The sequence below is a fragment of the Propithecus coquereli genome, unplaced genomic scaffold (genome assembly GCF_000956105.1).
Source record: "Propithecus coquereli isolate 6110/MARCELLA unplaced genomic scaffold, Pcoq_1.0 Scaffold127, whole genome shotgun sequence".
Taxonomy (NCBI): Eukaryota; Metazoa; Chordata; class Mammalia; order Primates; family Indriidae; genus Propithecus; species Propithecus coquereli.
The window spans coordinates 4,619,686-4,646,910 of record NW_012136858.1 but is presented as its reverse complement, the minus strand read 5'-3'; the positions used below and the strand labels follow the sequence as shown (position 1 = coordinate 4,646,910).

At 35.5% G+C, this 27,225-nt stretch overlaps 1 protein-coding gene across 1 annotated transcript in view; it reads left to right on the top strand.

Moving 5' to 3' along the window:
- RARS2 (arginyl-tRNA synthetase 2, mitochondrial) overlaps positions 1–25,187 on the top strand; it is a 75,949-nt gene extending 50,762 nt beyond the window's left edge. The window contains exons 9-20 of the mRNA XM_012638225.1: positions 10,977–11,135; positions 12,268–12,374; positions 15,873–15,968; positions 18,628–18,688; positions 19,902–19,978; positions 20,354–20,478; positions 21,079–21,146; positions 21,236–21,345; positions 21,749–21,844; positions 22,764–22,838; positions 24,506–24,569; positions 25,065–25,187. Coding sequence (XP_012493679.1) covers positions 10,977–11,135; positions 12,268–12,374; positions 15,873–15,968; positions 18,628–18,688; positions 19,902–19,978; positions 20,354–20,478; positions 21,079–21,146; positions 21,236–21,345; positions 21,749–21,844; positions 22,764–22,838; positions 24,506–24,569; positions 25,065–25,151 — 1,125 coding nt within the window. The 3' untranslated portion in view covers positions 25,152–25,187. The remainder of the gene's footprint in view (positions 1–10,976; positions 11,136–12,267; positions 12,375–15,872; positions 15,969–18,627; positions 18,689–19,901; positions 19,979–20,353; positions 20,479–21,078; positions 21,147–21,235; positions 21,346–21,748; positions 21,845–22,763; positions 22,839–24,505; positions 24,570–25,064) is intronic.
- Positions 25,188–27,225: the final 2,038 nt, after the last annotated feature.

Sequence of the window (27,225 nt, the reverse complement as noted above, 5' to 3'; positions counted from 1 at the left end):
TTTTTTTTTTTTTAAATTTCAGAGTATCATAGGGGCACAAACATTTTGGTTCCATGAACTGTTCTTGTGCCATTTGAGTCAAAGTTATAAGGGTACCAATCACCAAGATGTGTGCATTGTACCCATTAGGTGTGTATTTACCTGTGGCCTTGCCCTCCACCTGCTTGGTTTCTACTGAGTTTTACTAACATATGTACATGAGTGTTTGATTGATTAGTTCCAGTTTAATATGAGTACATGTGGTGTTTGTCTTTCCATTGTTGCGATACTTCACTTCAAAGAATGCTCTCCAGTTCCATCTAGGTTGTTACAAAGGTTCACATTCAACAAAAGTTTACCATTTTTTATGGCTGAGTAGTACTCCATAGTATACATATACCACATTTTATTAATCCACTCATGTATTGATGGGCATTTGGGTTGTCTTTGCTATTGTGAACTGTGCTGCTATAAACATTCACATGCAAGTGTCTTTTTAATAAAATGTCTTTTTTTCCTTTGGATAAATGCCCAGTAGTGGGATTCCTGGATCAAATGGTAGCTCTACTTTTAGTGCTTTGAGGTATCTCCATACTATTCTCCATAGAGGTTGTACCAGTTTACAGTCCCATCAACAGTGTATAAGGTGATTTTGCCACACCCACTCCAGCATCTGTTGTTTTGGGACTTTTGGATAAAAGCCATTCTCAATGGAGTTAGATATCTCATTATAGTTTTTATTTGCATTTCCCTCATAATTAGAGACATTGAGCATTTTTTCATATGTTTATTGGCCCTTTGTCTTCTTTCGAAAAGCTTCTGTTCATGTCTTTAGCCCACTTTTTAATGGGGTTGTTTGATGTTTTCTTGTTGATTTCCTTGAGTTCATTCTAGATTCTGGTTATTAGCCCTTTATCAGATATATAGCATACAAATATTTTCTCCCATTCTATAGCTTGTCTATTTGCTCTGTTGATTGTTTCCTTGGCTGTGCAGAAGCTTTTTAATTTAAGCAGGTCCCATTTATTTGTTTTTGTTGTTGCTGTGAATGTCTTAGGGGTCTTTTCGATAAATTCTTTTCCTAGGCCAATATCTATAAGAGTTTTTCCAACCTCTTTTTCTAGAATTCTTATAGTTTCATGCCTTAGGTTTAAGTCTGTTATCCATCGTTAATTAATTTTGATGAGTGGTGAGAGCTTAGGATCCTGATTCAGTCTTCTACATGTGGCTATCCGATTTTCCCAGCACCATTTATTGAATAGGGATTCTTTTTCCCAGTGTATGTTTTGTCTGCTTTGTCAAAGATCAGATGGGAATATGAGGATGGTTTTATGTCTGGATTTTCTGTTCTGATCCATTGGTCTATGTCTCTGTTTTCGTGCCAGTACAATGCTGTTTTGGTTACTGTAGCAATAGGGCTTGAAGTCTGGTAAGGTGATGCCTCCCAATTTGTTCTTATTGCTTAAGCTTGCTTTGGCTATTTGAGGCCATTTCTGGTTCCCTACGAAACATAGAACTGTTTGTCCTAGATCTGTGGAAAATGACTTTTGTATTTTAATGGGGATTGCATTGAATCTGTAGCTCACTTTGGGTGGTATAGACATTTCGACAGTGTTGATTTTGCTGATCCAGGAGCATGATATGTTTTTCCATCTGTTTGCATCCTCTGCAATTACCTTCCTCAGTGTTTCATAGCTTTCCCTGTAGAGGTCTTTCACCTCCTTAGTTAAATATATTCCTAGGTATTTTATTTTCTTTGTTGTTATTGTGAAAGATATTGAGTCTTTGATTTGATTCTCAGCTTGACTGTTGGTGTATGTGAATGCTATTGGTTTGTGTAGATTGATTTTGTAATCTGACACTTTGCTGAGTTTATTTATCAATTCCAGGAGTCTCTTAGCAGAATCTTTGGGGTTTTCTAGATATAAGGTCATATTGTCAGCAAGGAGCGATAGTTTGACCTCTTCTTTCCCCATTTGGATACCCTTGATTTCTTTCTCTTGTCTGATTGCTTTGGCTAGGACTTCTAGCATTATGTTGAATAGAAGTGGTGATAGTGGACAATCTTGTCTGGTTCCAGTTCTAAGCAGAAGTGCTCTCAATTTTTCCCTGTTCAGTATGATGTTTGCTGTGGGTTTGACATATGGCTTTTATAATTTTAATGTAAGTCTCATCTTTGCCTATTTTATTAAGCATTCTTATCATAAAAGGGTGCTGAATTTTGTCAGATGTTTTTTCTGTGTCTATTGAGAGGATTATATCGTCTCTGTTGTTGCTTCTATTTATGTGGTGAAATTACATTTATAGATTTGCATATGTTGAGCCATCTTTGCACATCTGGGATGAAGTCTACTTGATCATAGTGGATTAGGTTTTTTTGATGTGCAGCTGAATTCAGTTTGCTAGGATTTTACTGAGAATTTTTACATCTATATTCATAAGGAATATTGGTCTATATACCACATTTTCTTTATCTTCTCCTCAGTCGATGGGCACTTAGATTGATTCCCTGTCTTTGCAATTGTGAATTATGCTGTGATAAACGTGAGTGCAGGTGTCTTTTTGATATAATGATTTCTTTTCCTCTGGGTAGATCCTCAGTAGTGGAATTGCTGGATTGAATGGTAGATCTACTTTTAGTTCTTTGAGAAATCTCCATATGTTTTCCATAGAGGTTGTACTAATTTACATTCCCAGCAACAGTGTATAAGTGTCCCTTTTCACCACATCCATGCCAGCATCTATTGTTTTTTAACTTATTAATAATGGCAATTGTGACTGGGTAAGGTGATATCTCATTGTGGTTTTAATTTGCATTTCCCTGATTATTAGTATTTTTTATTACATTTGTTGGTCATTTGTATATCATCTTTTGAAAAATGTCTTTTCCTGTTATTTGCCCACGTCTTAATGGGATTATTTGTTTTTTTGTTTTTTTGTTTTTTTTCTGATTAGAGTTCCTTGTAAAATCTGGATATTAGTCCCATGTTGAATGTGAATATTTTCTGTCATTCTGTAGGTTGTCTGTTTACTCTGTTGATTATTTGCTGTACAGATGCCTTTTAATTTAACTAAGTCTCATTTGTCTATTTTTATTGAATTTGCTTTTGGGGTCTTAGTCATGAACTCTTTGCCTAGGCCAACATCCAGAAGAGTGTTTCCTAGGTTTCCTTCTAGAATTTTTATGGTTTCAGGTCTTACATATAAGTCTTTAATCCATCTTGAGTTAATTTTTGTATATGGTGAGAGGGATCCAGTTTCATTCTTCTGTGGCTGTCCAATTTTCCCAGCACCATTTATTTAGGGCATTTTTCCCCGGTGTATGTTTTTGTTTGCTTTGTTGAAGATCAGTTGGTTGTAAGTATTTGGCTTTATTCTCGATTCTCTGTTCCATTTCATTGATCTATGTGTCTACTTTTATACCAGTACCATCCTGTTTTGGTTATTACTGCCTTATACTATAGTTTGAAGTTGGGTAGATTGATGTTTCCAGATTTGTTCTTTTTATTTAGGATTGCTTTGACTATTTGGGCCTTTTTTTTTTTTTTTTTTTTGCAACTATTGTAAATGGGATTGAATTCTTGATTTGGTTGTAGTGATTTATGTATAGCAATGCTACTGATTTGTGTATGTTGATTTTGTAACCTGAGGCTTTACTGAATTCATTTATCAAAGCTAGGAGTCTTTTGGGTTTTCTAGGTATAAGATCATATCATCAGCAAAAAGATGGTTTGACTTCCTCTTTTCCAGTTTAGATACCCTTTATTTCTTTCTCTAGCCTGATTACTCTGGCTAGAACCTCCAGTACTATGTTGAACAGAAGTGGTAAAAGTAGGCATTCTTGTCTTCTTCAGCTCATAGGGGGGATGCTTTCAACTTGTCCCTGTTCAGTACAATGTTGGCTATGGGTTTATCATAAATGGCTTTTATTATTTTGAGGTATGTTCCTCTTATGCCTAGTTTGTTGAGGGTTTTTATCATGAAGGGATGGATGTTGGATTTTATTGAATGCTTTTTCTCCATCTATTGAAATGATCATATATGGTTTTTGCTTTTAGTTCTGTTGAAACCTTTTCTTTTATTGTTCTAATTTATTAATTCGTTCTATCACAAAACAGGGAAGTGGTTTCGTAATAGTTCCCTCCTCCCCCTGAATTGGCTGAGTTAAATAACTAATATATTCTTTATCACACTAGTAATTCAAGGAAAACATTTGTAATAAGCTTCAGAACACTTACTAAAAAGCCTTTCTACTTATGTTGAAAAGTAATTTCTTATGCTAAAATGTTAGTTAACAAGTATTAAATCTGAATCATGGGTATATGTATATCATTATTTACTTTTATCTGTTTTAATAATACTTTTTAAAAGTAACTTGATATGGTTTGGATATTTGGTCCCTCCAAATCTCATGTTGAAATTTGGTCCCAAGTGTTGAATGTAGAGTCTGGTAGGAGGTGTTTTGGTCATGAGGGCAGATCCCTCGTGAATGGCTTGGTGCCCTCCCTGTGATAACGAGTGAGTTCTCACTTTATTAGTTCACACAAAAGCTTGTTGTTTAAGAGAGCCTGGCACCACCACCTCTTGCTCTAGCTTCTTCTCTTAAAATGTTTCCCTTTTGCCTTCTGCCTTGTTTGGAAGCTCCCTGAATCCCTCACCAGAAGCAGATGCTGTCATGATGCCTCTTGTATAGTCTACAGAACTGTGAGCCAAATAAACCTCTTTCCTTTGTAAATTACCCAGCCTTGGATGAATACTTTATAGCAGCACAAAATTAACTAATATAACTTCTCAAAGTTCTTTCTATTTTTTTCCTTCTAGATTTAAACTATTCGAATAGACTTTGATAACATCTAACACAGTACCTTTAAGAATATATAACCACTTTTTTTTTTTTGTAGAAATTGACTCATTACATGTTGCTTATTATGGATTTTGTAACCATAGAAATTCTTCTGAAATATAAGGGCTGCTCCTAATAAGAGAATGAATATCATGCTAATAAAGGATGCATTAGCCCTTTATCCTAGCACTGGCATTTATAAAGGTATTAATAACAGAATGTATTAACATAAATAGTCTGTTTTTTCTTAAGTTCAAAATGACCCCCACAAATTCTATTTCATTATTTCTACCCTGCCCCTTTCTAAAAGGATTTGAAGTAATTGCAGTGGTGGGCTTTTAATAAAAGAGAAATAGAAAGTTAAGGGATAATATATCACTAGATAAAATTATATAACAGATTTGACCCTGAGCTTCCTTATATCAGTAGCCAAAAAAAGTAATGAGTAGACAAATAGGACAAGATCAAAGCACCAATTTGATGAATGATAATGTTTACTTGCTTTCATTTTTAAAAACGTGGGAGTAGTATCTGTTCCTCAAGAAATAATGTTTTTCCTGACTTTAGATTCTCAAAACAATTTCTCCAGCTTAAAGAAAAGAATTCAAGACTAAATTGATTGTAGTCATATGTCAGAATATTAATGCAGTTGGAAATTTTTTTTAAATAAAAAATTGTGTTCAGGAGTTCTTTATTGGTTAGATCACATTTCTTTTTTCAGGGAACATTATTAATAAATCTTGGTAATAATTTTGCTCCTTATTAATACTTATATGTAAGAAAATGCTCTTAAATTATAAGTCTAATAAAATCTGACCACAGCTATCACTTTTCAGTATAGTGAAAGTCAGTTTAAGTCATTGCTATTAGGAATTCCCCACCTCCCAAATCACACAGTGTTCCCCAGGCTCTTATATGCCTTCTGGCCTGGTCATGAAGGACTCTTTGTCTACAGTCCACACCAATCTCTGACAGCTTAATATCCCAGCCTACATGATGCCTTGGAGGCATGCGGCTCTGCTTGTGTGACAGAATTTGCCTGTGAGATCCTTGCTCTGGCCCAGTTTTGCAGGCCTAGAGGCCAGCCTCCCTGTGTACGCATACTGTGAATCATTTCCCTCTGAGGGCCTGCCACCACCCCGGGGCTACCCAGCTCCTGCTACTCCTGGGAGTGGAAGTTTTCCTTTCCTCTATCCTAGCAGTTTTTCCACTTTGCCATTGCCCCCTACTGTCCTTCCCAAAGCTGCCTGCCTTTGTACCCTATCTCTGCTGTCTAAGACAACACTACCATTAAAATGTGCAAAAAATACTTTTTTCACCATGAGAAATGTTACCTTTATTAGATGCTAGTACATGGTGATCTATAAGGAGATAATAATTATCACCCTTGAATAAAACTGTAAGATATTATGAATGCAATTATATATGTACAGAGAATAAATATAAGAGATTCCAAATATTGAAAGATGACAAATGAAGGGTAAAATATTGTTTATATGCTACTAGTGATACATTAAGGAGGAGAAATTTCATAATTGATGAATTAGATGATACAAGTTATTTTTTTACCTCACAGATTTTGACTTTATTAGCTGTTTAAAGTATTGATATGTTAAATTTCAATTATATAAATTTGTTTGAATTTCTTTAATATTTTATTTAGCATTAGGAGTTTGTTTCAACTAGCAGTTTTCTAAGGAATTTCTGATTAAGGCATGGAACATTAAACAATGAACTTGTTTAATTTTTTTTTAAATTTTTTTATTTAAAAAAATGTTATTTAGAAACAGTCTCACTCTTGCCCAGGCTGAAGTGCAGTGGCACAATTATAGGTCACAGTAATCTTGAACTCCTGGGTTCAAGCGATCCTCCTGCCTCAGCCTCCTGAGTAGCTGGGACTACAGGCATGCGCCACTGCACCCAGCTAATTTTTTTTTTTTTTAATTTTTTGTAGTGACAGGGTCTTCCTGTGTCACCTAAGCTGGTCTTGAACTTCTGGCATCAAGCGATCCTCCCACCTCGGCCTCCTAAAGTGCTGGGATTGCAGGCGTACACCACTGAGTCTGGCCCTTGTCTGTTTAAGTTATAATGAATTTTTTTACACGTCCTTTTCTAAATGATGAGGTAAAAATTAAATGCATTTTAAGATAAATGACACATAAATATATAGATAAAAGGGTCAGTCATGTCCAAGTTATGCTGACCATTCTTAACAGTTATTCTCAGTAGTATTAAGCATGATGGGAGGTAGGGTTGGACCCGCCCCCATACCAAGGAGTTAAACTGTGCCCATCTGGCTAATGATATTCTGCCATCAAATTTAAGGGATTGGGGACAAGAGGCCATTATCTACTAGTTTTATTATTCATCCTTTGTTTTATATATATGGGTAGATCATCCCAAGAAGCTGACTGTAATTATCTTAATTAAATTCAAAATAAAATGTCATATGCTTTTTGGCAAAACATCTAGAAATAGTAAAAAGGGAAGGTTAATATGCCTTTAAGGAAGTTTAAGACATTTAGTTTATTCCCTAATGGGTATACAGCTAGTTTTTGCATCCTCATAACTAAAAGAAAAATTGTGTTTCCATCCTCAGAAACACTTATGATAAGCCACACTGCCTTATTATCAAACGCAAATTTAAAATTTTCTTTTTATTCCTTTCTGTCTAGATCTAGCCTCCAAAGGAAGCTCTCTTCAAAATACGTGCTTTCTAAGGGTAAAAGGTTCATGGTAACTGTAAATTTAAACTGTTTATAATTTCAGAAGTACATACTATTAAATTCATGTATGAAAGAAAAAACATTTCTAAAATAGCAATAAACATTAATAATTATTGTTTTATATTTGCATTTACAGGCATATTGCTAAGTGCTTAAGGCTTTTGTGTTTGATAGTGTCAGTTGATTTTCAGCAGTATTTGCTTTATAACTACAAATTGCTGAAATGACAAAAATCTTCAGGTATTAGGAAGGGCTTTTTATTTTAATTATTTCTATTTTAAATTTTAAGAAAGAGAAAAGATTCTGGTAAAGTTTTTTCTAAAATACTTATCTCTGTAACTGTAACCTCAACTCGTGGGCTCAAGCAATTCTGCCTCAGCCTCCGGAGTAGCTGGGATTACACGCGTGTACCACCACACGTGTAATTTTTTTATTTTTTGTAGGGATGAGGTCTCACTACGTTGCCCAGGCTGGTTTCGAACTCCTGCCCTCAAGCAATCCTCCCACCTCGGCCTCCCAAAGTGCTGGGATTACAAGCATGAGCCACCATGCCTTGCTGATTTTTAAATGTTTGGCTCTTTGGATTTAGAGTTCTAGATTTAAAAAAAAAAAAAAATCTTTTTTAAAAATAAGGACATTTTTGCATATGTTTGCTTATAATCTCTGTGTACATATGCATGTGTGTGTAAGATAGAATCACAAACCATTCGTGAATATATATTTATGTCTTTACTCATATAGGCTGGAGCTGGACTGTTAAGCAGTTGTCAATGGGTAGATCATTCAAAAGTCAGGAAGTCTGCAGTTTACTCTCTTCCAAGGACCCTTTCTGTTTCCCCACACCTTACCAAAATCTTCTTTCTCTGTTTTCTAACTGGCACTGTGTGCATTATATTTACTAATAGGATCACATGGAAATTAGTTTTTTATGATATGTGTCAGGTATCCCCAAGACCACCGCCTGGTTCATTGATTCACTAGGAGGATTCATAGAACTCAGCATATAATCATCCTCGTGGCTGTGATTTATTACAAGAAAAGCATACAAAGCAAAATCAGCAAAGGGAAAAAGACACACATGGGGTTAAAGTCCAGAGGAAACCAGGCCCAAGCTTCCAAGAATCCTTTCACAGTAGAGTCACAGAGGATGTGCTTAATTCTTCTAGCAACAAATACAACAAATTGTGACAACACGTGTGAAATGTTTGGCCGGGAAGCTTGCTAGGTACTCCACGTCCAAGGTTTTTATTGGGGATTGATCATGTAGGCACCCTCTCCCTAGCTTGTACCCAGTTCCGGACTCCCAGTAGTAAAAGCATGTGTTCAGCATAAACTGTATTCTTTGCACAAATAGTTTAGGTACAGTGAGCCACATTTATCATTTAGGTTGGTAGAAACATTCCCAAAATCCAAGTTGCCAGATGCCAGCCAGTGGCCAACATCGTAAGCAGGACATTTTAAAGATAGCCTTCTCAGGCCTGGTATGTTAACTCTTTCCTGCATGCTATGACTTAAAGAGAAGAAAAAAATCAGGTAGTTTTACCTTTATTTGGCAGTATTTATTTGATTAAGTTTGTCATTCAAGTAATTAACACAAACCATCTATGAAAAGTAAAACATTTTTCCCTTTTGTTGGTAGTTTCTAGTGGGTATAAGCTAGTGTATCCTCCAGTAATAAAATCATTTTTTTCTACCCAAATACTGCTGCCATGGTACTTTGATGACAATAAGAGTTTAGAAGCCTAAAATGTTTTATAGTTTATTTACCAATTTATATTGCTTTCATGCTACTTTAAGAGCTTTCTGGAGATAATATGATAGTTCAGTTGTCATTCTTGTTTCAATCTGGAAGTGAGTTACAGCTTGTAAGTAAAATCTTTTTAGTCCACGTGCATAATTTCAGTACTACTTGAACTATGATATTGATATTTTAGTGTCATTTATTAACATTGTATTTTGGAGACTGGAAAATGATGAAAACTTCACTGGGAACACAGAATCCTAGAACTGAAAGAGTGAGCCCTTAATAAGCCATCAGCTTTGCTTCAGTCATTGGGTGGGTACAGAACTAAACCAGCCAAGACAGATGGTGCTAACAACACTCCAGAATTGGGCGCTCCACATGGTTTTTAGGAGCCTACGTTAGAGTATAATTAAACTAACTGTCCAAAAGGTCTTTTTACCACACTCACCTATTTTACGTGTCTTTCACAGTAAACTGTTAAGAGAACAGTTTAAAAATCTTTCAACTGCCAAATCGTCCTTTGGCCTTTTCTTTGCCAGTTTGAGCCATCCTACTTCCTTCAACCTTTCTCAGAGAAGTTGCAGGAGTAATAATTTGGCATTTTGATAAAAAACAGAAGAAACGACAGCTTAGTTTTAACCAGGCATTCTTTTTTGTTTTAATATGAGAAATATTTTATTTCAAATACAAATCTACCAGATATTTTTTTTCCTTTTTTTTTTATTACAGCATATTATAGGGGTACAAATGTTTAGGTTATGTATGTTGCCCTTGCCCCCCGCCCCCCGAGTCAGAGCTTCAAGCGTGTCCATCCCCTAGATGGTGCGCATCGCACTCATTATGTATGTATATACCCATCCCCTCCTCCCCCCTCCCATCTGCCAGACGCCCGATAAATGTTATTCCTATATGTGCACTTAGGTGTTGGTCAGTGAAACCAGTTTGCTGGTGAGTACATGTGGTGTTTATTTTTCCATTCTTGGGATACTTCACTTAGTAGAATGGGTTCCAGCTCTATCCAGGAGGATACAAGAGGTACTATATCACCGTTGTTTATTATAGCTGAATAGTACTCCATGGTATACATATACCACATTTTATTAATCCACTCATGTATTGATGGGCACTTGGGTTGTCTCCACATCTTTGCAATTGTGAATTGCGCTGCTATAAACATTTGAGTGCAGATGTCTTTTTTATAAAATGTCTTTTGTTCTTTTAGGTAGATGCCCAGTAATGGGATTGCTGGATCAAATGGTATAACCAGGCATTCTTAACTTAGGGGGTCTGTGAACTTCGATGAGAAGAAATTATACTTTATTTTCACTAACCTCTCCAAGAAATTGATTATTTTCCCCCATTACTATATCACAAATTAATTTTTTTAAGTATTTGGTTAAATGTATTTCAGCATAATTATTTTCTTTATAATCCCATTTTTTTTTTAATGCATTTAGAAGCATTTTGAGGAGGTGTCTATAGGCTTCACCAAGAGCCTATGGCAAAAAAAGAAAAAAAAAGTTACGCTCTGTCAGGAGGCCAACTTGGGTAAATTCTAAATAAGAATTCTTAGAATTGTGTTTTGCTTTCTTTTTCTCCTTACTGGAGAATGGTACTTTGTTTTCTTCTTTTTCTCACCAGTGACTGGTAATGTACTTCATTTAATGTACTATTGTACTTTCAGGTTTATGTACAAGTTAATAAAGAAGCAGCAGATAATAAAAGTGTAGCAAAATCAGCACATGAGTTCTTCCAGCGACTGGAAATGGGTGACATGCAAGCACTTTCACTATGGCAAAAATTTCGGGATTTGAGCATTGAAGAGTACATTCGGATTTATAAGGTACCTGTAGACTCTCCCATGATGTGGTGCAGCTCCTGACTGATACCTGTGTAGTGAAGCTGCTGCTTAAGCTCATGTCTTGAGAACAGATTTGTGGTAGAATTGAACACTGGGACTCCAGTATTGGCTTTTGGCCTGAAAGAACTACAAAATAATTCAGAAGCACTATCAGGTGACATTCTGACACTTCATTTCTGTCTGGATTTTTTTTTTTTTTTCTTTTTGAGATGGAGGTCTTGCTCTGTGGCCCAGGATGGTCTTGAACTCCTAGGCTCAAGCAATCTTCTCACCTCAGCCTCCATAGTAACTAGAACTATAGGCAAACATCACCAACCGTGGCCCATCTGGGGGCTTTTCTTTTCTATCATTCTTTATTTATTTTTTTGTTCTTTCACTTCCTTAGGCCTGTGTGTGCTGGGTGTAAATCATTCATTTAATAAACATTGGGGAGGAGAGGAATACAACAGTGAATAAATGAGGTAAAAATCCTTGCTCTCATGGACCTTACATTCTAGCATGGAGACAGAGAGCAAACTAAACAAATTAAAGATAGGCCAAATTAAAGAAGAAACTGTATAGAGTCCATTGGATGATGCTGGATGCTAGCTGGAGAGATCAGGTGTGCTGTCTGTGGGTGGATTGAGTAGGGTTTCAGTAAAGAAACCCATGTGCCTAGAGTAAGTAAGCAAAATGAACAACAGTAGGAGAGAACATCGCAGAGTTTGTAGGGTGGTGCGTTATGTAAGATACTCTCCCGGGCTATCCGAGGCAGCTTTCTGCAGTGTTGGGAATGTTCTGTATCTGTGCTGTCCAGTATGGTAACTACTAGCTACATATGGCTATTAAGCACGGAAAGTGTGAATAGTGTGACTGAGGAATTAAATTCTCAATTTTGTGTAATTTTAATTTAGTCACATGGGCCTAGTGACTACTATCCTGGACAGCACAGTACCATTGTGAATACTTGATTGTTGTAGTGGGAGCCATTAGGTTTGAGTAGAGGAGTAACTTGATCTAATTTTTATTTTTCCCATCTATGTGACAGATGGTAGAGCATCCTTAACTTTGTCTTAGGGTAAGATAATAGGAGATTTAACTAACTTTTTTTCCTTTTATTCCTGAATCCTATTAGCGCCTAGGAATACACTTTGATGAATATTCAGGAGAATCATTTTATCGTGAAAAATCTCAAGAAGTCTTAAAGTTGTTGGACAGTAAAGGACTGCTGCTGAAAACAATGTAAGATCAGGTTACTATTCTTAAGTAAAATTATTTGTTCTTTGAAATTGGGGTATTGATGTGTTCTTTCAGTAAGGACAACAGAATGTGGCATTTTTTATAGTGTCTTTTACTGTTCAAAGTACTTTCCCACATGCTGTCTTTTGTTGCCATAGCAAAAGCCTGTTAAGGTCTGGAGAAAGGACATTATTTGTTGTTGATATGGGAGGGAACTGAAGCACAGAAAATAGAAGTGACCTGCCTAAGGTCACACAACCTGATAATGGTATAACTGAAAAAAGGAAGTAGAACTTACTTCTGCTGACTCAACTTTATCTTTTTTTTTAAAAAAAAATCTCATTCTTTTCAAAAAGGATTTAAGGCAACTTATGAAAGTAGATATGACAGGCTTTTCAAAGAATAAAATGAGGAAATCAGAAAGGAGAGACAGAAAAAATAATATAAAGTCCAAGATATTAGTGCATCCCTGCTGGAGTTCTGTTTCCTTACAGTAGATTTTTTCCTTTTTTTAAAAAAAATTGTTTTTAATTGACAAATTGTATGTATTTATGGTATGCAACATGATGTTTTTTTTTGATATACGTATGTATACATTGTGGGATATTTAAATTAAGCTGATTAACATATCTCACCTCATACTTATCTGTGTTGAGAACATTTAAAATCTACTCTCAGCAGTTTTCAAGTGTAATATACATTATTATTAATTATATTTACCATGCCGTACAGTAGATCTCCAGAAATTATTCCTCCTGTCTAACTGAAATTTTGTACCCTTTAACCAGCATCTTTTCATTCCCTGCCCCTGGTAACCACTATTCTACTCTCTGCTTATATGAATTCAATTTTTTTAGATTCCACATATAAGTAAGATCATACAGTATTTGTTTTTCTGTGCAGAGCTTATTTCACTGACTATAAGGTCCTCCAGGTTTATGCATGTCACAAATGACAGGGTTTCCTACTTAACACTGAATAGTATTCCATTGTGCGTGTATACCATTGTGTGTATATATATATTTTTTTAATCCATTCATCTGTCAGTAGACACTTAGGTCGATTCCATATCTTGGCTGTTGTGAATAATGCTGCAATGAACAGGCAGTGCTCTATATCTGATAGACTGATTTCATTTCCTTTGGGTATATGAAGTGATACTACTGTATCATGTGATTTTATTTTGAATTATTTTGTTTCATTTTTGATTTATTCATTCATTCATTCATTTATGAGACTGAGTCCTGCTCTATAGTCCAGGCTAGAGGGCAGTGATACGATCATAGCTCACTGCAGCCTTGAAATCTTGGACTCAAGCAATCCTCTCATCTCAGCCTCCTGAGTAGCTGGGATTATAGGCATGAGCCATCAGGCAAAGTGACTGTTTTTAATTTTTTTGAGGAGCTTCCATACTGTTTTCCATAATAGCTATTCTAATTTATATTCCCACCAACAGCGTATAAGGGTTTCCTTTTCTACACATCCGTGCCGATATTTTTCTTTCTTTCTTTCTTTCTTTCTTTCTTTCTTTTTTAAAGCCATTCTAACAGGTGTAAGGAGATACCTTATTGTGGTTCTAATTTACATTTCCCTGATGAGTAGTGATGTTAAACACCTTTTTATATACCTACTTATGATTTGTATATCTTTTGAGAAATGTCTATACAGGTCTTTGCCCCACTTTTAAATTGGATTATTTCTTTGCTATTGAGTTGTTTGAACTCCTTATATATTTTGGATATTAACCCCTTATCAGATGTATGTTTTTCAGATATTTTCTACCATATCGTAGGTTGTCACTTCACCTTGTTAATTGTTCTGTTTGCTGTGCAGAAGCTTTTAAGTTTGATGCAATACCATTTGTCTATTTTTTCTTTTGTTACCTGTTATTTTGGTGCCTTATTCAAGAAATCTTTGCCAAGACCATTGTCACAAACCTTTTCCTTTATGTTTTCTTCTAATAGTTTTATAGTTTCAGGACTTAGGTTTAAGTCTTTAATCCATTTTGAGATGATTTTTGTATAAGACGAGGGTCCAGGGTTGTTCTTCTCCCTGTGTATACCCAGTTTTCCCAGCACCATTTATTGAAGAGACTGTCCTTTCCTCATTTGGTGATCTTGGCACCTTTATTGAAGATCAGTTGACCATAAATGTGTGGATTTGTATATAGGCTCTCTATTCTGTTCCATTGGTATGTATGTCTATTTTTCTGCCAATATGATGCTGTTTTGATTACTATAACTTTGTAGTAGATTTTGAAATTAGATAGTGTGATGCCTCCAGCTTTGTTCTTTTTGCTCAATATTGCTTTGGCTATTTGGACTTTTGGGGGATTTCATATGAATTTTAGAATTACTTTTTCTGTGAAAAATGTTGGAGTTTTGATAGGGATTGTATTGAATTTGTAGATTGCTTTAGGTAGGATGGTTATTTTAAATAATCTTCTAATTATGTGCATGAGATATCTTCCCATTTATTTGTGTCTTAATTTCTTTCCTCAGTGCTATATAGTTTTCAGTGTACAGATCTTTCACCTGCTTGGTAAAATATATTCCTAAGTATTTTAATGTTCCTTGATGTTATTAAAATAGGATTGTTCTGCTTGATTTCTTTTTCAGATAGTTTGTTGTTAGTGTATAGAAATGCTACTGATTTTTGTATGTTGATTTTTTTGTATCCTGCAACTTTACTAAATTTATTTATTCTGACAGTTTTTTGGTAGCATCTTTAAGGGTTTTCCATTTACTAGATCTTGTTGCCTGCAAACAGAGACAGTTTAACTTCTTCTTTTCTAATTTGGATGCCTTTTATTTCTTGCTTTCTAATTTAGGCTGTAGCTTCCTGTCAGCTAAACAAACAGAGAAATAGCAGCAGTCATAGGAGCCCATGCATATGTAATGTAGAAGCAAACCAGTTGCTTAAGAGAAGTGTTTCTTCTCATAGTACCAAAGCAAAATTTCTCCTGTCGTCCTCATGAAGCATGTGGTTAATAACATCCTCAGTAATGTCCTTAAGGAAAATTTTTAGGTTGTCATATACAGATTCTAATTTTTTATCAGGCAGGAAAGACAATAACAAAATTCTGTGGTTTTAATACTCAAGTGTACTTTCTGGCATGTTAAAAAAATTAGCCCAATATTGATTGTTATGATAACTTGAATTAAAAGAAGAATCTGTGACATTTCATAATTAAGCTGCAGTTGCATCTCATTTTGCAACTAAGTATATTAAAGATTTTATCTGAATACTTTATCCAGAGCAACAGCTTAAAAAAGATAGGATAACCAAATATGAATTACATTATACCCACTCTTAAGAGATTCTCAATCATATTCCTTCTTGTTTTTTTCCACTGGTGGTTAGAACTTGAATTGACACTGCTTATTGCTACTTAAGTAACGTAAATAGCTTCTGGTTTGCTAAAGATTAATGTTATAGATGTTAGACTTTAAAGGTTTTAATGTATTATGTTGCTTCAGAGTTACCCTTTTGCATTTCTAGAAAAGGAACTGCTGTAGTGGATCTCTCTGGGAATGGTGACCCCTCCTCAGCTTGTACTGTAATGCGAAGTGATGGGACTTCTCTCTATGCAACCAGGTTGGTAGCTTCTGTGAGGGTAAACATTGGAATGTGACTATGACTTCAAGTTCTTTGTCAAGACAATCATTTTATCCTCAAAACTGTTACTAAATCCTAGTTCCAGGTTCTAAATCTACTGCTTTCCCATTTTAAAAAAAATTGGGTTTCTATTTATTGCCACTTACGATTCCTGGAAAGGTTTAACATCATCAGAAAAGTGACCCCACAACTGTGTACAATTAGTTAGACTTCATAGGATTCCACAGCTGAATACATTGTTCTATACTATAAAACTGAGGGACTCCATATTCAACTATAAGTATTTTTACACTTGCACATTGGCTGGAAATGTATACTAAAATGTGACCATATTAGCTCAGTGGTGTCCTCACACTATAAAGACCATCTTACATGCACATAAATACAAGACCTCTTTATGATTGTGGTAAAATAGGCCAAGGGAGTAGGCCATGTCACTTATGTTTTTTATTCATTCATCTCCTTGACTGACCCTTGTGGAGGGGAGCAGTCTCTTGTTAAGTAAGAACTGGGTTTATCAAGCACACTTATTTCCGGGACAAAGCTAATAGGAAGGATAAGGTAAGACAGTAGAATCCACACAAGCAAACATGACCATACCCAAGCACTGCTGGCAAGTGTCTTGCAGGCCAGAGTTTTCTATTAGTTTTCTATAAGGGTTACAAACCACCTTCGTAACATAAAGTCATGATATTTTATTGTTGTTATTAACTACCATCATTTGTTCCAAACGACTTTAAATAACCAATCAAGTCTCTTACCACTTCTTAGAGAATTCATCTCCTACCTTCTGTTACTTTTTAACATTTCCATGCAATTGGGGTTAGAAAGTGAGAAGACCCCTGTATATCTACGAAGTACATCCATTTTTTAGGTTAAAAAAATTAGAATTCCTTTGTGCCAGTTAATTATTGCTAAATAGATTAAATTAATAAACCCTTGCACAGTAGTTATAAGAAATGTCCATCGAGAATAGAAGCTCCATGTCATAAAGACTCTAACTATCTTGATCTGGTATATTTTTTGGGCTATCATTAGGTCTAGGTTTTTCAACACCTATGTTTTTCTTTAGACAAAGAAATGTCCTATGAGAATAAAGGCTCCGTGTCATAAAGACTCTGGTATCTTTTTTGGGCTATCATTAGGTCTAGATTTTTCTGTATATTTACCCTTTCTCTTTTTTCTTTGGGAAAATAACTTTTTTTGCCACTTGTTGGAATGTTTGATTTTTCACTTTTCTTTAACTATAGTAGTTTCTGCCTTTTAGTGGGTTTCTCATAGAATACATCTGGGGGGGGATTGTAAATGAAAAGAGTTGTTATAGTAGAATCAGTGCAGCGCAGAATACTGAAAAGAGCAGTGTGTGAGGCTGGAAACCCAAATTTTTGCTCTGACCCATGACCATCGCTCAACTCTCTGGGCCATGATTCTCTGCCTTCTGAAATGACAAACCTGGACTGAATGACCTGACATTTCTTCTGGCATTCAAATTCGGTTTCTATAAACTCAACCTAGAACTTTTTCTAATATTCTTCTCTTTTGTTTTTTCATCAAGTCGAAAGGTTTCTCTTGGCTTTGTCCTTGGCTGAAATCAAAAAATATAACAGGAGTGTGTCTTTGTGACATCATTTTTGTGATAATCTTCTGTACCAGTGTTTCCCAACTTTTATTATAATCTCTCAAAGGAACCTTTTTAACCATATTTTCCTCAATTGTCAACCCTCGTGATATTGTAATAGCACCGATATTCTATATCTCTGCATGTGTTGTATGCATATCTGTGCTTTATGCATAAGGAATAAGAATTTTTTTTTGCCTCCATTGAGAATGCATGTTCAGTACAATGCCAGGATCATGAGGATGGGTACTAAGGACAAAAGATCCAGGAATTTTTTCATTCCTCCCAATATTATATGTTGTTAACCAAAAATAGCTTTAACTTTAAACTTCAATATTTTAATAATCCTTGACTTGAAATTTTGGTTTATAAAATTTCATGGTTTAATTTTCATTGCTTTCCTATGGTTTATTTTTCATTATTTCATAGTATGTACAAACTGAGTATTTTGTATTTAATCAGAGATAAAGGAGATAAGTGGAATTTTTGCTAAAAAACTTTATGGTCTTTTAAAATGCTTTAGAAGATACTGCTTCTGACTGACCCAAGACTTTGAAAGTCCTTAATAGTACTAATAGGAGAATAGCTAAAAGAAAACTTTTTATCACTATATCACCTATATTTTAAATATGTTCTTATAAGAATGTATTGCAGAGAAGTGATAATTAGGTGATTCTTTTCAATAGAGGCTTAAGTAATCATAAAACATTTTCCTACAGGACACTTTGGCCAGAGCTATTTTAGTTATTATTACTTCTTATTGTAGAGCTTTTGTTTCTTTATTTTTGGTTTTTATTATTTTCCCAGTGCTTTTATTATTATTGCTTTTCCCAAACCTACTTTCGTTATTTTATATCAAAGTATGATATTGGGATTATGCAAGCACAAGCAAGGGTGGGATACTCCAGGCTCTCGGATAATTGGAGTTCTTAATTAGAAAATCCTCATTGCTATTAAATCAGTAAAACAGATTATTACCCAGATCTGCTTAGTAACTCTTGATTTATTGCCATTTTTCAGAGATCTTGCAGCTGCTATAGATAGAATGGACAAGTATAATTTTGACACAATGATTTATGTGGTAAGTAATCACAACAAAGAACAAAAAGTTCGCATCCCTAACTTATGAAAACTATAGAGAGAGAAATTGGATGCCATGTTGAAAAATTATGGAAAAATTTTATCAAACTACAGAGAGAATTCAACATTAAGAGTATTTAAAGTGGCAAACCTCCATTTAAAATCTAAAAACCTTAAAAATGAAAAAGTTTACATTGCTTCTTAGTAACAAAAAATTACCTGAATTAGGAAAATGGTTATGTGAAATTAATATGTACAGGTCACTATAATGCAGTTGTTTTTAAATAACTTTTCATTTTGAAATAGTTTAAGACTCACACAAAGTTTCAAAATAGTATGGTATTTCAGTGTACCCTTCTCCTAGCTTTCCCCAAAGATATCTTACATAATCTTAGTATTTTGTCAATATCAGGAAATTGACATTGGTAGAGACCTTATTCAAATTTTACTAGTTTTTACATATACTCTTGCGTGGGGGTGGATGTTTGTGTAGCTATGGTTTTATGAAATTTTATCACATGTATAGATTCATGTAACCATTCATGTAACCACATTGAGAATATAGAACTATTCCATCACAAAACAAAACTTCTTCATGGTCAACCACTTAATAATCTCGCCTTTCTCCCAACCCTAACGCCTGGCAACCACTGCTCTTTCTCCATCACGACAATTTTGTCACTTTGAGAATGCTATATAAATGAATCACACAATATACAACCTTTTGCGATTGGCTTTTTTCACTTAGTATAATGAATGCCCTTGAGAGCCATCCAAGCTGTTGTGTGTGTCAATAGTTTGTTCCTTTTTATTGCTGAATGGTAATTCTAGTATCTTCCCCCTTCTCCTTCCTTTGTGTTTGCAGCCTCCCTTTCCAGTAAGAAAAAAAGTTGCCATCAGACATCTTTTTAGCTTTGGTCTTCTTAGAGATGAAGGTCATAAAGAGCTGAGAGGGAAGGAATTTAAATAGAAGATTAAAGTTCATGTTTCCTCCTGACAACAGTGGAGTGCTGCAGCTCTTATTAATATTTTCCTCTCTTATAGAGCATTCAACTTAGACACCCTCCCAGTGGCATCCTCTGTGTTTATTTAAAACATATTGATTGACAGTGACTTCAGTCTGTCAAAATTCAAATATGTTAATTTGATTCAAGTCCAACCTATTTTTGTAGATTAATCTATCACTGTTTTTTTAAATACATTTTCTTCCCAAGGCAGATAAAGGGCAACAAAAGCATTTTCAGCAAGTGTTCCAAATGCTGAAGATCATGGGATATGACTGGGCAGAAAGGTACTGTCTGCGTGGTTCCTAATTGCCTGTTCAGGGTCAGTAAAGATTTGTGAGGGCAGCTGAGCCCAAAAATGTACCTAGTGGTCAAAGTTTTTCTTTCAAACTTCAATTCTTTGTTTCAAGATATTAGTGTGGAAAAGCAGATTTGATCTATGTCTTGGTTATAATAAGCAACTAGTAATTTAATCACATTAGTGATTATCTCTATAAAATGAAGGAGTGTGCTTAACATCTTTTGTAGCATACAACAAATTACATCATATTTCATTTTATTAATTTTTTAGTTCAGACTACTCTGTGCAAGCGTGTTGTTATATACTTTGATTAACAGTTCTTTTTTAGCTTCCAGTGAACTAAATGCCTACTCTATTTCAGGTGCCAGCATGTGCCCTTTGGAGTAGTGCAGGGAATGAAGACTCGAAGAGGAGATGTCACTTTTCTGGAAGATGTTTTAAATGAGATTCAATTAAGGATGCTACAGAACATGGCTTCCATTAAGAGTGAATTCAGTTTTTTGTTGTTAAAGTCAGAACTTACGTGCCACTTCTATGTTTTGCTGGATTTTGAGGCAGTGCGATTTATTATAACTGTCCCTCCATTGAAGTGTCCCTAACCTTGTCAAAAATAGCTTTCACTAATTTCACTAGGCATGAGAATTTTTAGACTTGCTGTGCAGGAATTGTTCATTTCAATAATCTGAATTGACATAACCTTGGTCCTCTTTTCATGGACAGCTTTAGCATTGTCAGTCCATTGTCTGAGTGGTTACGTGAAGTTCTCATGTATAAATTTGATACAAGTCACAAGTCCTTATGACTTTGTTTAACCTTCATTATTGGAAAACTAAGTATCAGCTATATTTGATGTCTTACAAAGGATATTTGTAAGAAAGATAAATTTGAATTTTTTCACCTTCAATGTAGGCAGGGAAAAATGTCATTATCAAAGGTAAATTAACCTAAATTAGGAAAGTAAATTGTGCACTGTGAAACTGTTCTGGATTGTCAGCATATGTTTTTGGCAGACTTTATGTCCACTTTGATCCATGATTGTGGCACAGTGTCATGCAGGTTAAAGATAGCCACCTTTGTCCTTTTCAGCAACTAAAGAACTAGAGAACCCCCAGGAGACTGCAGAGAGGGTCGGGCTCGCAGCACTCATTATTCAGGTCTGTTAAGACTCCTACCTGTGAGACCTTTTTCTTTTGTTTGATACTAGAGCAAATCTCAGCACTGAAGATTTTCTCTGTCATTTTAGGACTTCAGAGGTTTACTCTTATCTGACTATCAGTTCAGCTGGGATCGTGTTTTCCAGAGTCGTGGGGACACGGGAGTCTTCCTACAGTACACACACGCCCGCCTCCACAGGTGAGAAGAGGCTGCAGGAAAATATCCTGTGCTGTCCTTCTCCAGGCTGGGTCTTGGCTGGTGTGATTCTAAGACCAAAGGCCCTGTTTCTGGGCTTTTCCAGCATCTATTCAAATCTGGTTAAAAAATATTTATTGAGCACCTCTCTAAAAAATATTTTTATGTATACTGCCTTATTTAGTTCTCAGAATAAGCCTGCCAAAGAATATACTGTTACCTCTGTTGTACAGATAAAGAAACAAATTTAGGTATTAAGTCAAACAATGTTGGCATCAAAGTCTAGGGCTGTATTTAGGAGCCCCGAACTGTGTATTATGAGGTAATGTTCATCCCTTGCAGCTATGTGCTCTTGGATGACTTGTTTAATCCTTTGATGTTTTGAACTTTAAACTTCTGATAATAGTTTGGAAGAGACTTTTGGATGTGGTTATCTGAATGACTCCAACACTGCTTGTCTACAAGAACCACAGTCTGTTTCTATTCTCCAGCATCTTCTCAGGTATGAAGGTTTCTGATATCAAGTCTGCTTCTGCTTATTGAAATGGAGTTATTGCTGACCACTAGGGCCAACAAGCTGCCTCCTGCCTCTAGACCTTTCCCAAAGGTATACCCAAAAAGCAATTGTCTGCCCATTAAGCCAATGCTCAAAGTCAGTCTTACTGCTGCTGAATTAACACAGATGCTTAGCCTCCTCTAGCCCATGTAAACCCAATAAAAACTTAATTTTTAGTTTTGGGAAAGAGCATCTTCTCACCCTCTGATAAGTGAAGGAAAATCCCTGCCTTTGTGCAGCTTCTCAGAGATTATAAGTCCTTCCTTTGCATCTTGATTTCAGTTCACAGTCTTAAATACATCTATCTGTTAATATCTGATGCCCCACACTGAGCTAGAGACCATACCTGTTAGCTCTCACAAGCATTGTTGGTGAAGCTAGACTTGTTGGTAAATATTAGTCTCTAGAAGGGACAGGAGTGGTTATGAACAAAGCAGTTTTCTTTGATTGTCATACAGTGGTCAGTGGTTCTTTTCTGGGACCAGAAAAGCTTACTCACATGTAGTTAATGTGAAGAAAAATAAACCAACCTGGTTTTCATAGCACTGAGCATAGACTTTGTTTGCTAGTTTATGTTCCTAAACATGGTGTTTTACATTCAATTTAACAGTAATGATTTAAGTTTTTGCTCTGGATTAGGTCTAAGGAATATCAAGATGATTAGAAAGTCCCTGCCATCAAGGAATTTGTAAGAAAGGAAAATGTGCCTTTGCCTTCAAATGTACACAGGCTCTTTTTCGTATGCCTTCTGCTCTCAATTATGTCAAGTCAATCTTACATCCAAAATATTTTAACATCTTAATGTCTTATTTTAGCAAAACGTGCAGTCTTTCCCTGCCCACTGCTCCTATCATTTTTCTTTTAGATTTGACGAGGTGCTTTATAGATCATCTCTGGATCTTCAACCCAGACACATAGTCAGTTACCTTCTAACTCTAAGGTACTTTATAATCTTCCTATTTTCAAGTGTTAATGACATTTGAGACCTTCTGATCTGACAAAGAACCTTTCTTAAAGTTTTCCTATAAACAAATCACTTGGCCTAAAAATCGATATTCCTTAAGTTACAGGAATTCTTGCTCTATCTTAGCAAATTAGCAATTAATGTTCATTCATTCAGTGATATAAGGCATGGTCACTATAGTCTGGTAAACAGGAACTGACAACTACATAGATAGCTACAGCCCAGTGCATATGTGTAATGATAGAGTAAACATAAGAGGCAGTGTTAGGTCACCCAGTCTAGCCTTGAGGGATCAGAGAAGGCTTCTAAGTAGATATTAATCAGGAGAAGTAATGTGGCTGGGAAGGAGGGAAAAGCCCAGAGTTCGAGTAAGAACATAATATGTTAAAGGAACTGTAAGCATTGTCCTTGGAGGGATAGGAAATGAAGCGTGTACAAGCCCTTTGCCATGTATGGAGGCATTTAGACTTACTTTCAGGGCAGTGGGGTTCATAAAAGGGTTTTAAGCAGAGGCACAGAAAAATTAGCTAGAGGGTAGAGAATGAATTGGGAGGCAAATCAGTGACATTTTGATGGACATTTCATGGTGGCTATTTTAAAAACTCTGAATAGAAATTGGGTCTACTCTTGTATAGCAACAGCTGTATCTTCCCATAAAGTTATTTAAGAAAGGAAATTTTGCTTTTACTCAAGATTTACTGAAATGAGAGACTTATCGGGACTGTTTTCTTGGTTATACTTTTTACCTTGTCTTCCCCAGATTTAAATAAGATTTTTTCTTCCTTCAAGTGCCACTTAGACATACAGAGATGAAGAAGCCAGGAAGTTTTATGAAATGTCATTTAATAATTAAAATAAATGTCTTGGCCTGGCATGGTGGCTCATACCTGTAATCCTAGAACTCTGGGAGGCCAAGGCAGGAGGATTGCTTGAGGTCAGGAGTTCGAGACCAGCCTGAATAAGAGCGAGACCCCGTCTCTACTAAAAATAGAAAAAAATTAGCCATGTATGGTAGCATGAGCCTATAGTCCTAGCTACTTGGAGGCTGAGGCAGGAGGATCACATGAGCCCAGAAGTTTGAGATTATAGTGAGCTATGATGATGCCACTGCACTCTAGCTGGGGTGACAAAGCAAGACTCTGTGAAAAACAACAAAAATCCTAAAACAAATGTCATCATTTTTCTGGCACATTGTTCTATGCTGCCATACCTAAACAGAAAAGATACTTTAAAGAAGGTGGCCAGTGTGTGCAGAGTGGATCGATAAGGAGTCTCTACCCCACCTTCTAACTGTGCAGAGGGGAAAAGGCTATGCTGTGTTATGCTTTTAATTATAGGCTGCCTAAATGAGGAAAGGAAATACCCCATGTTTGTAAAAATTAACAATGAAATTGTAATCTCAAAAATTGCCACCTGTTAATAGTAGAACCAGAACCAAGATCTAAAGCTTGAGTTTAGTGTGTTTTACTTTGTTATAAAAAAGCAGTGAATTCCAGTCTCAACTTTACAACTTTGGATACATTCTTTAATGGTTCTAAGTTTTGATTTATTTATTTTAAGTTGAGGGAATAAGATTTGATATCAAGCTCATATGTTACAACAAGAAATTGCTACTCATCATGATTTCTCTCTTCCTGTTTCAGTCATCTTGCAGCTGTGGCACACAAAACACTGCAAATAAAAGGTAGTCCTCCTGAAGTGGCAGGGGTACGTTATGTTAAGTGTTCTCTCTGTGTAATCCCTAGCAACTCTAGCACTAATATTACTGTCTTTCTCAAAATTTTTCTAAAATATTATTATATTGTTCATCTATAGCATTGTACTTACTGACTCAGGTAATAATTAGGCTGTAATAATCAATGTTGGTTGGGCTGTAACAATCAATGTTTATATATTTCCCAACACGCTAGAGTATGAAACATATTTTTCTACATCAAGTGTTATAATCATAAGTTTGCCTTATCTGAAGCCATACCGTATGATGGGACTGTCATTCCCATTCCATGACCCCTTGTATACCAGTCTCACTGTAAGGGATGCTAGGAATTTATCTTCTCTTGCCTACAGTAAACTCTAGAGCACCTTGACATTTTGTTCCTACCTTAAATTAGAAGAAAAAATTACTTTTAAAACCATTCTCATTTATTTACTTATACCTAGGCTGTTACTGAATTGAACACTTAATCATTCTTTATTTTGTAGGCCAGACTTCATCTTTTCAAAGCTGTCCGTTCTGTCCTAGCCAATGGAATGAAACTTCTTGGAATAACACCTGTATGTAAGATGTAATTTCTAATTAAAATGGCTTTTAAAATACCAAATGAATTGTAGTTATCCTTAATTGCCTTGCTGTTCAGAATAGAATTTAATTTATTATTCTGTGTCAGAATCTATATTTAAGTGTGACTTACCACGGTATTCAATCTTTACCCTTAAAATAAATAAACAAATCATCTGAGTTCCCTCACAGTCAGTAGGTACTTAAGCAGACATTTGTAAAACTAGGTTGAGTCTTTTTAAACTCAAAGCATTGTGGTCTAATGGGGCTAAAGGATCAGAGTTTAAACTCTGGTTTGAAGTTTATTACAATGTCATTCTTTTAGAAACTCTTCTTGTAACTGAGATGATCTGTTTTCATCACATAATTGGTGAGGGGGAAAAAAATCTCAATTTTCCTCTAATTGTGATTAGTTCTTAATAAAATACAGGGAGATCAGAAATAAGCATCTTTTTGCCAATATAGCTGACAGCTACTCCCAGAGAGAGCAGTTGTCAGATCTCATGCTTACCTTTTAGTTGATATATACAGGTAACTCTTACTGTGTGAACTCAGGAACTGAATACATTTGAATAGCAAGGAATTACTTGTACATTGTATTAGCATCTTTTTGTAAAATGTAGTCCATTATTGAACCATAATTTAAAATGGAGTTTCTTAGTTTCCTTCATGTATCTTCATATTGGTAACGTATATTTTGTGTGATTTGATTAGGGGTAACATGAGCATGGGTTAGGTAACATGAGTAGGATGTGGTATGTTTATCAGGATGACCTTCATCCTCATCTGCCAGCATTTCCATTCAGGTTGGCTATAATTTATTCTAAATGTTGCTAATAGAAGTCTTCTGAATACTGATGACAATCTACTTTTACAAATAGGCAAATTAGCATGAACCAAAGCTTCTCTAGTTAGAATGAAAATTGTTTTATATATGCAAGTATGGTTTACCTTCTTAGTCTTAGCGAGGACTTATCCATGTAGTCTCAATTTTAAGCAAACTAGCTTCCAGATTGCTAATTTTCCACTTAAAGTAGCATTAAAATTCCCTTAGCAGAAACCAGCCATAGAATAAAAATGTACAGTAGGGACATGTTTTACATGTCCAATATCCGTTTCCACTTCTTTGGAGAAAATTTCCCCTTCCAAAGTCAGTGGTAGCCTTTTGAGTATTTGAATCTTGAGTGAAACAATACAGGGACAGTAATGAGTAGAGCCAAATCTTTACAGAAGCAGCTCACTGAAAAGACTGTTCATTAATTCCTACAACCTAGGGTCTCATTCTGTCACCCAGGCTGGAGTGCAGTGGCATGATCATGGCTCACTGCAACTTTGAACTCCTGGACTCAAGCCATCCTCCCCTGTAGCTGGGACTACAGGTGTGTACCACCATGCCTGGCTAAAATTCCTTTTTTTGCTTAAGGCTTGCCAGAGTCAGTTTATAAGTATTATTTGCAAACAAAGAACCTTAACTGATACTATTCCACATACAGAAAATAAAATTATTTTTAATGTTTTACATTATCTTAATGGTCATATTTATAATACAAAAAAGTGATTAAACAATTCATATAAATAAATTTATTGCTGAATTTCTCCATTAACATTATAGAAATTTTTTTAAAAACACTGAAATTTCACAATTATTGAGAGCCCAAAAGTTAAACATACTTTATTAAAAAAATACAAAAGTGACATTAGAAATTTTTTTGAAGAAAAGTGTATCTAACAGCAAAGAAATATGAACCAGACAATGAATGGCACAAATACAGCATTAAAGGAGTACTCAGTCACCACCCAGAAATCATTGTCTGAGTAATGAAATCGATTCAGTTTGAAAAGTTACACATTCAGTTTGTTTCTGAACTAGCCTGTCTTGTTTCTGCCCCTCTTTTGTAAGAAAAGAACCTAGATCTTTACTGCTGCTGGGACAAAATACTGTACATAAATTGGAGAACAAGGAGGGGTTGTCCTTCTCTCCTGGTACCTGAACAAGAGAACAGTTAGGACAGAAATGGCTTTGGCACTTTAACCCTTAAACATTGTCCCAAACCTTGAATATTGTAGCCTCACATTATTTTTTTT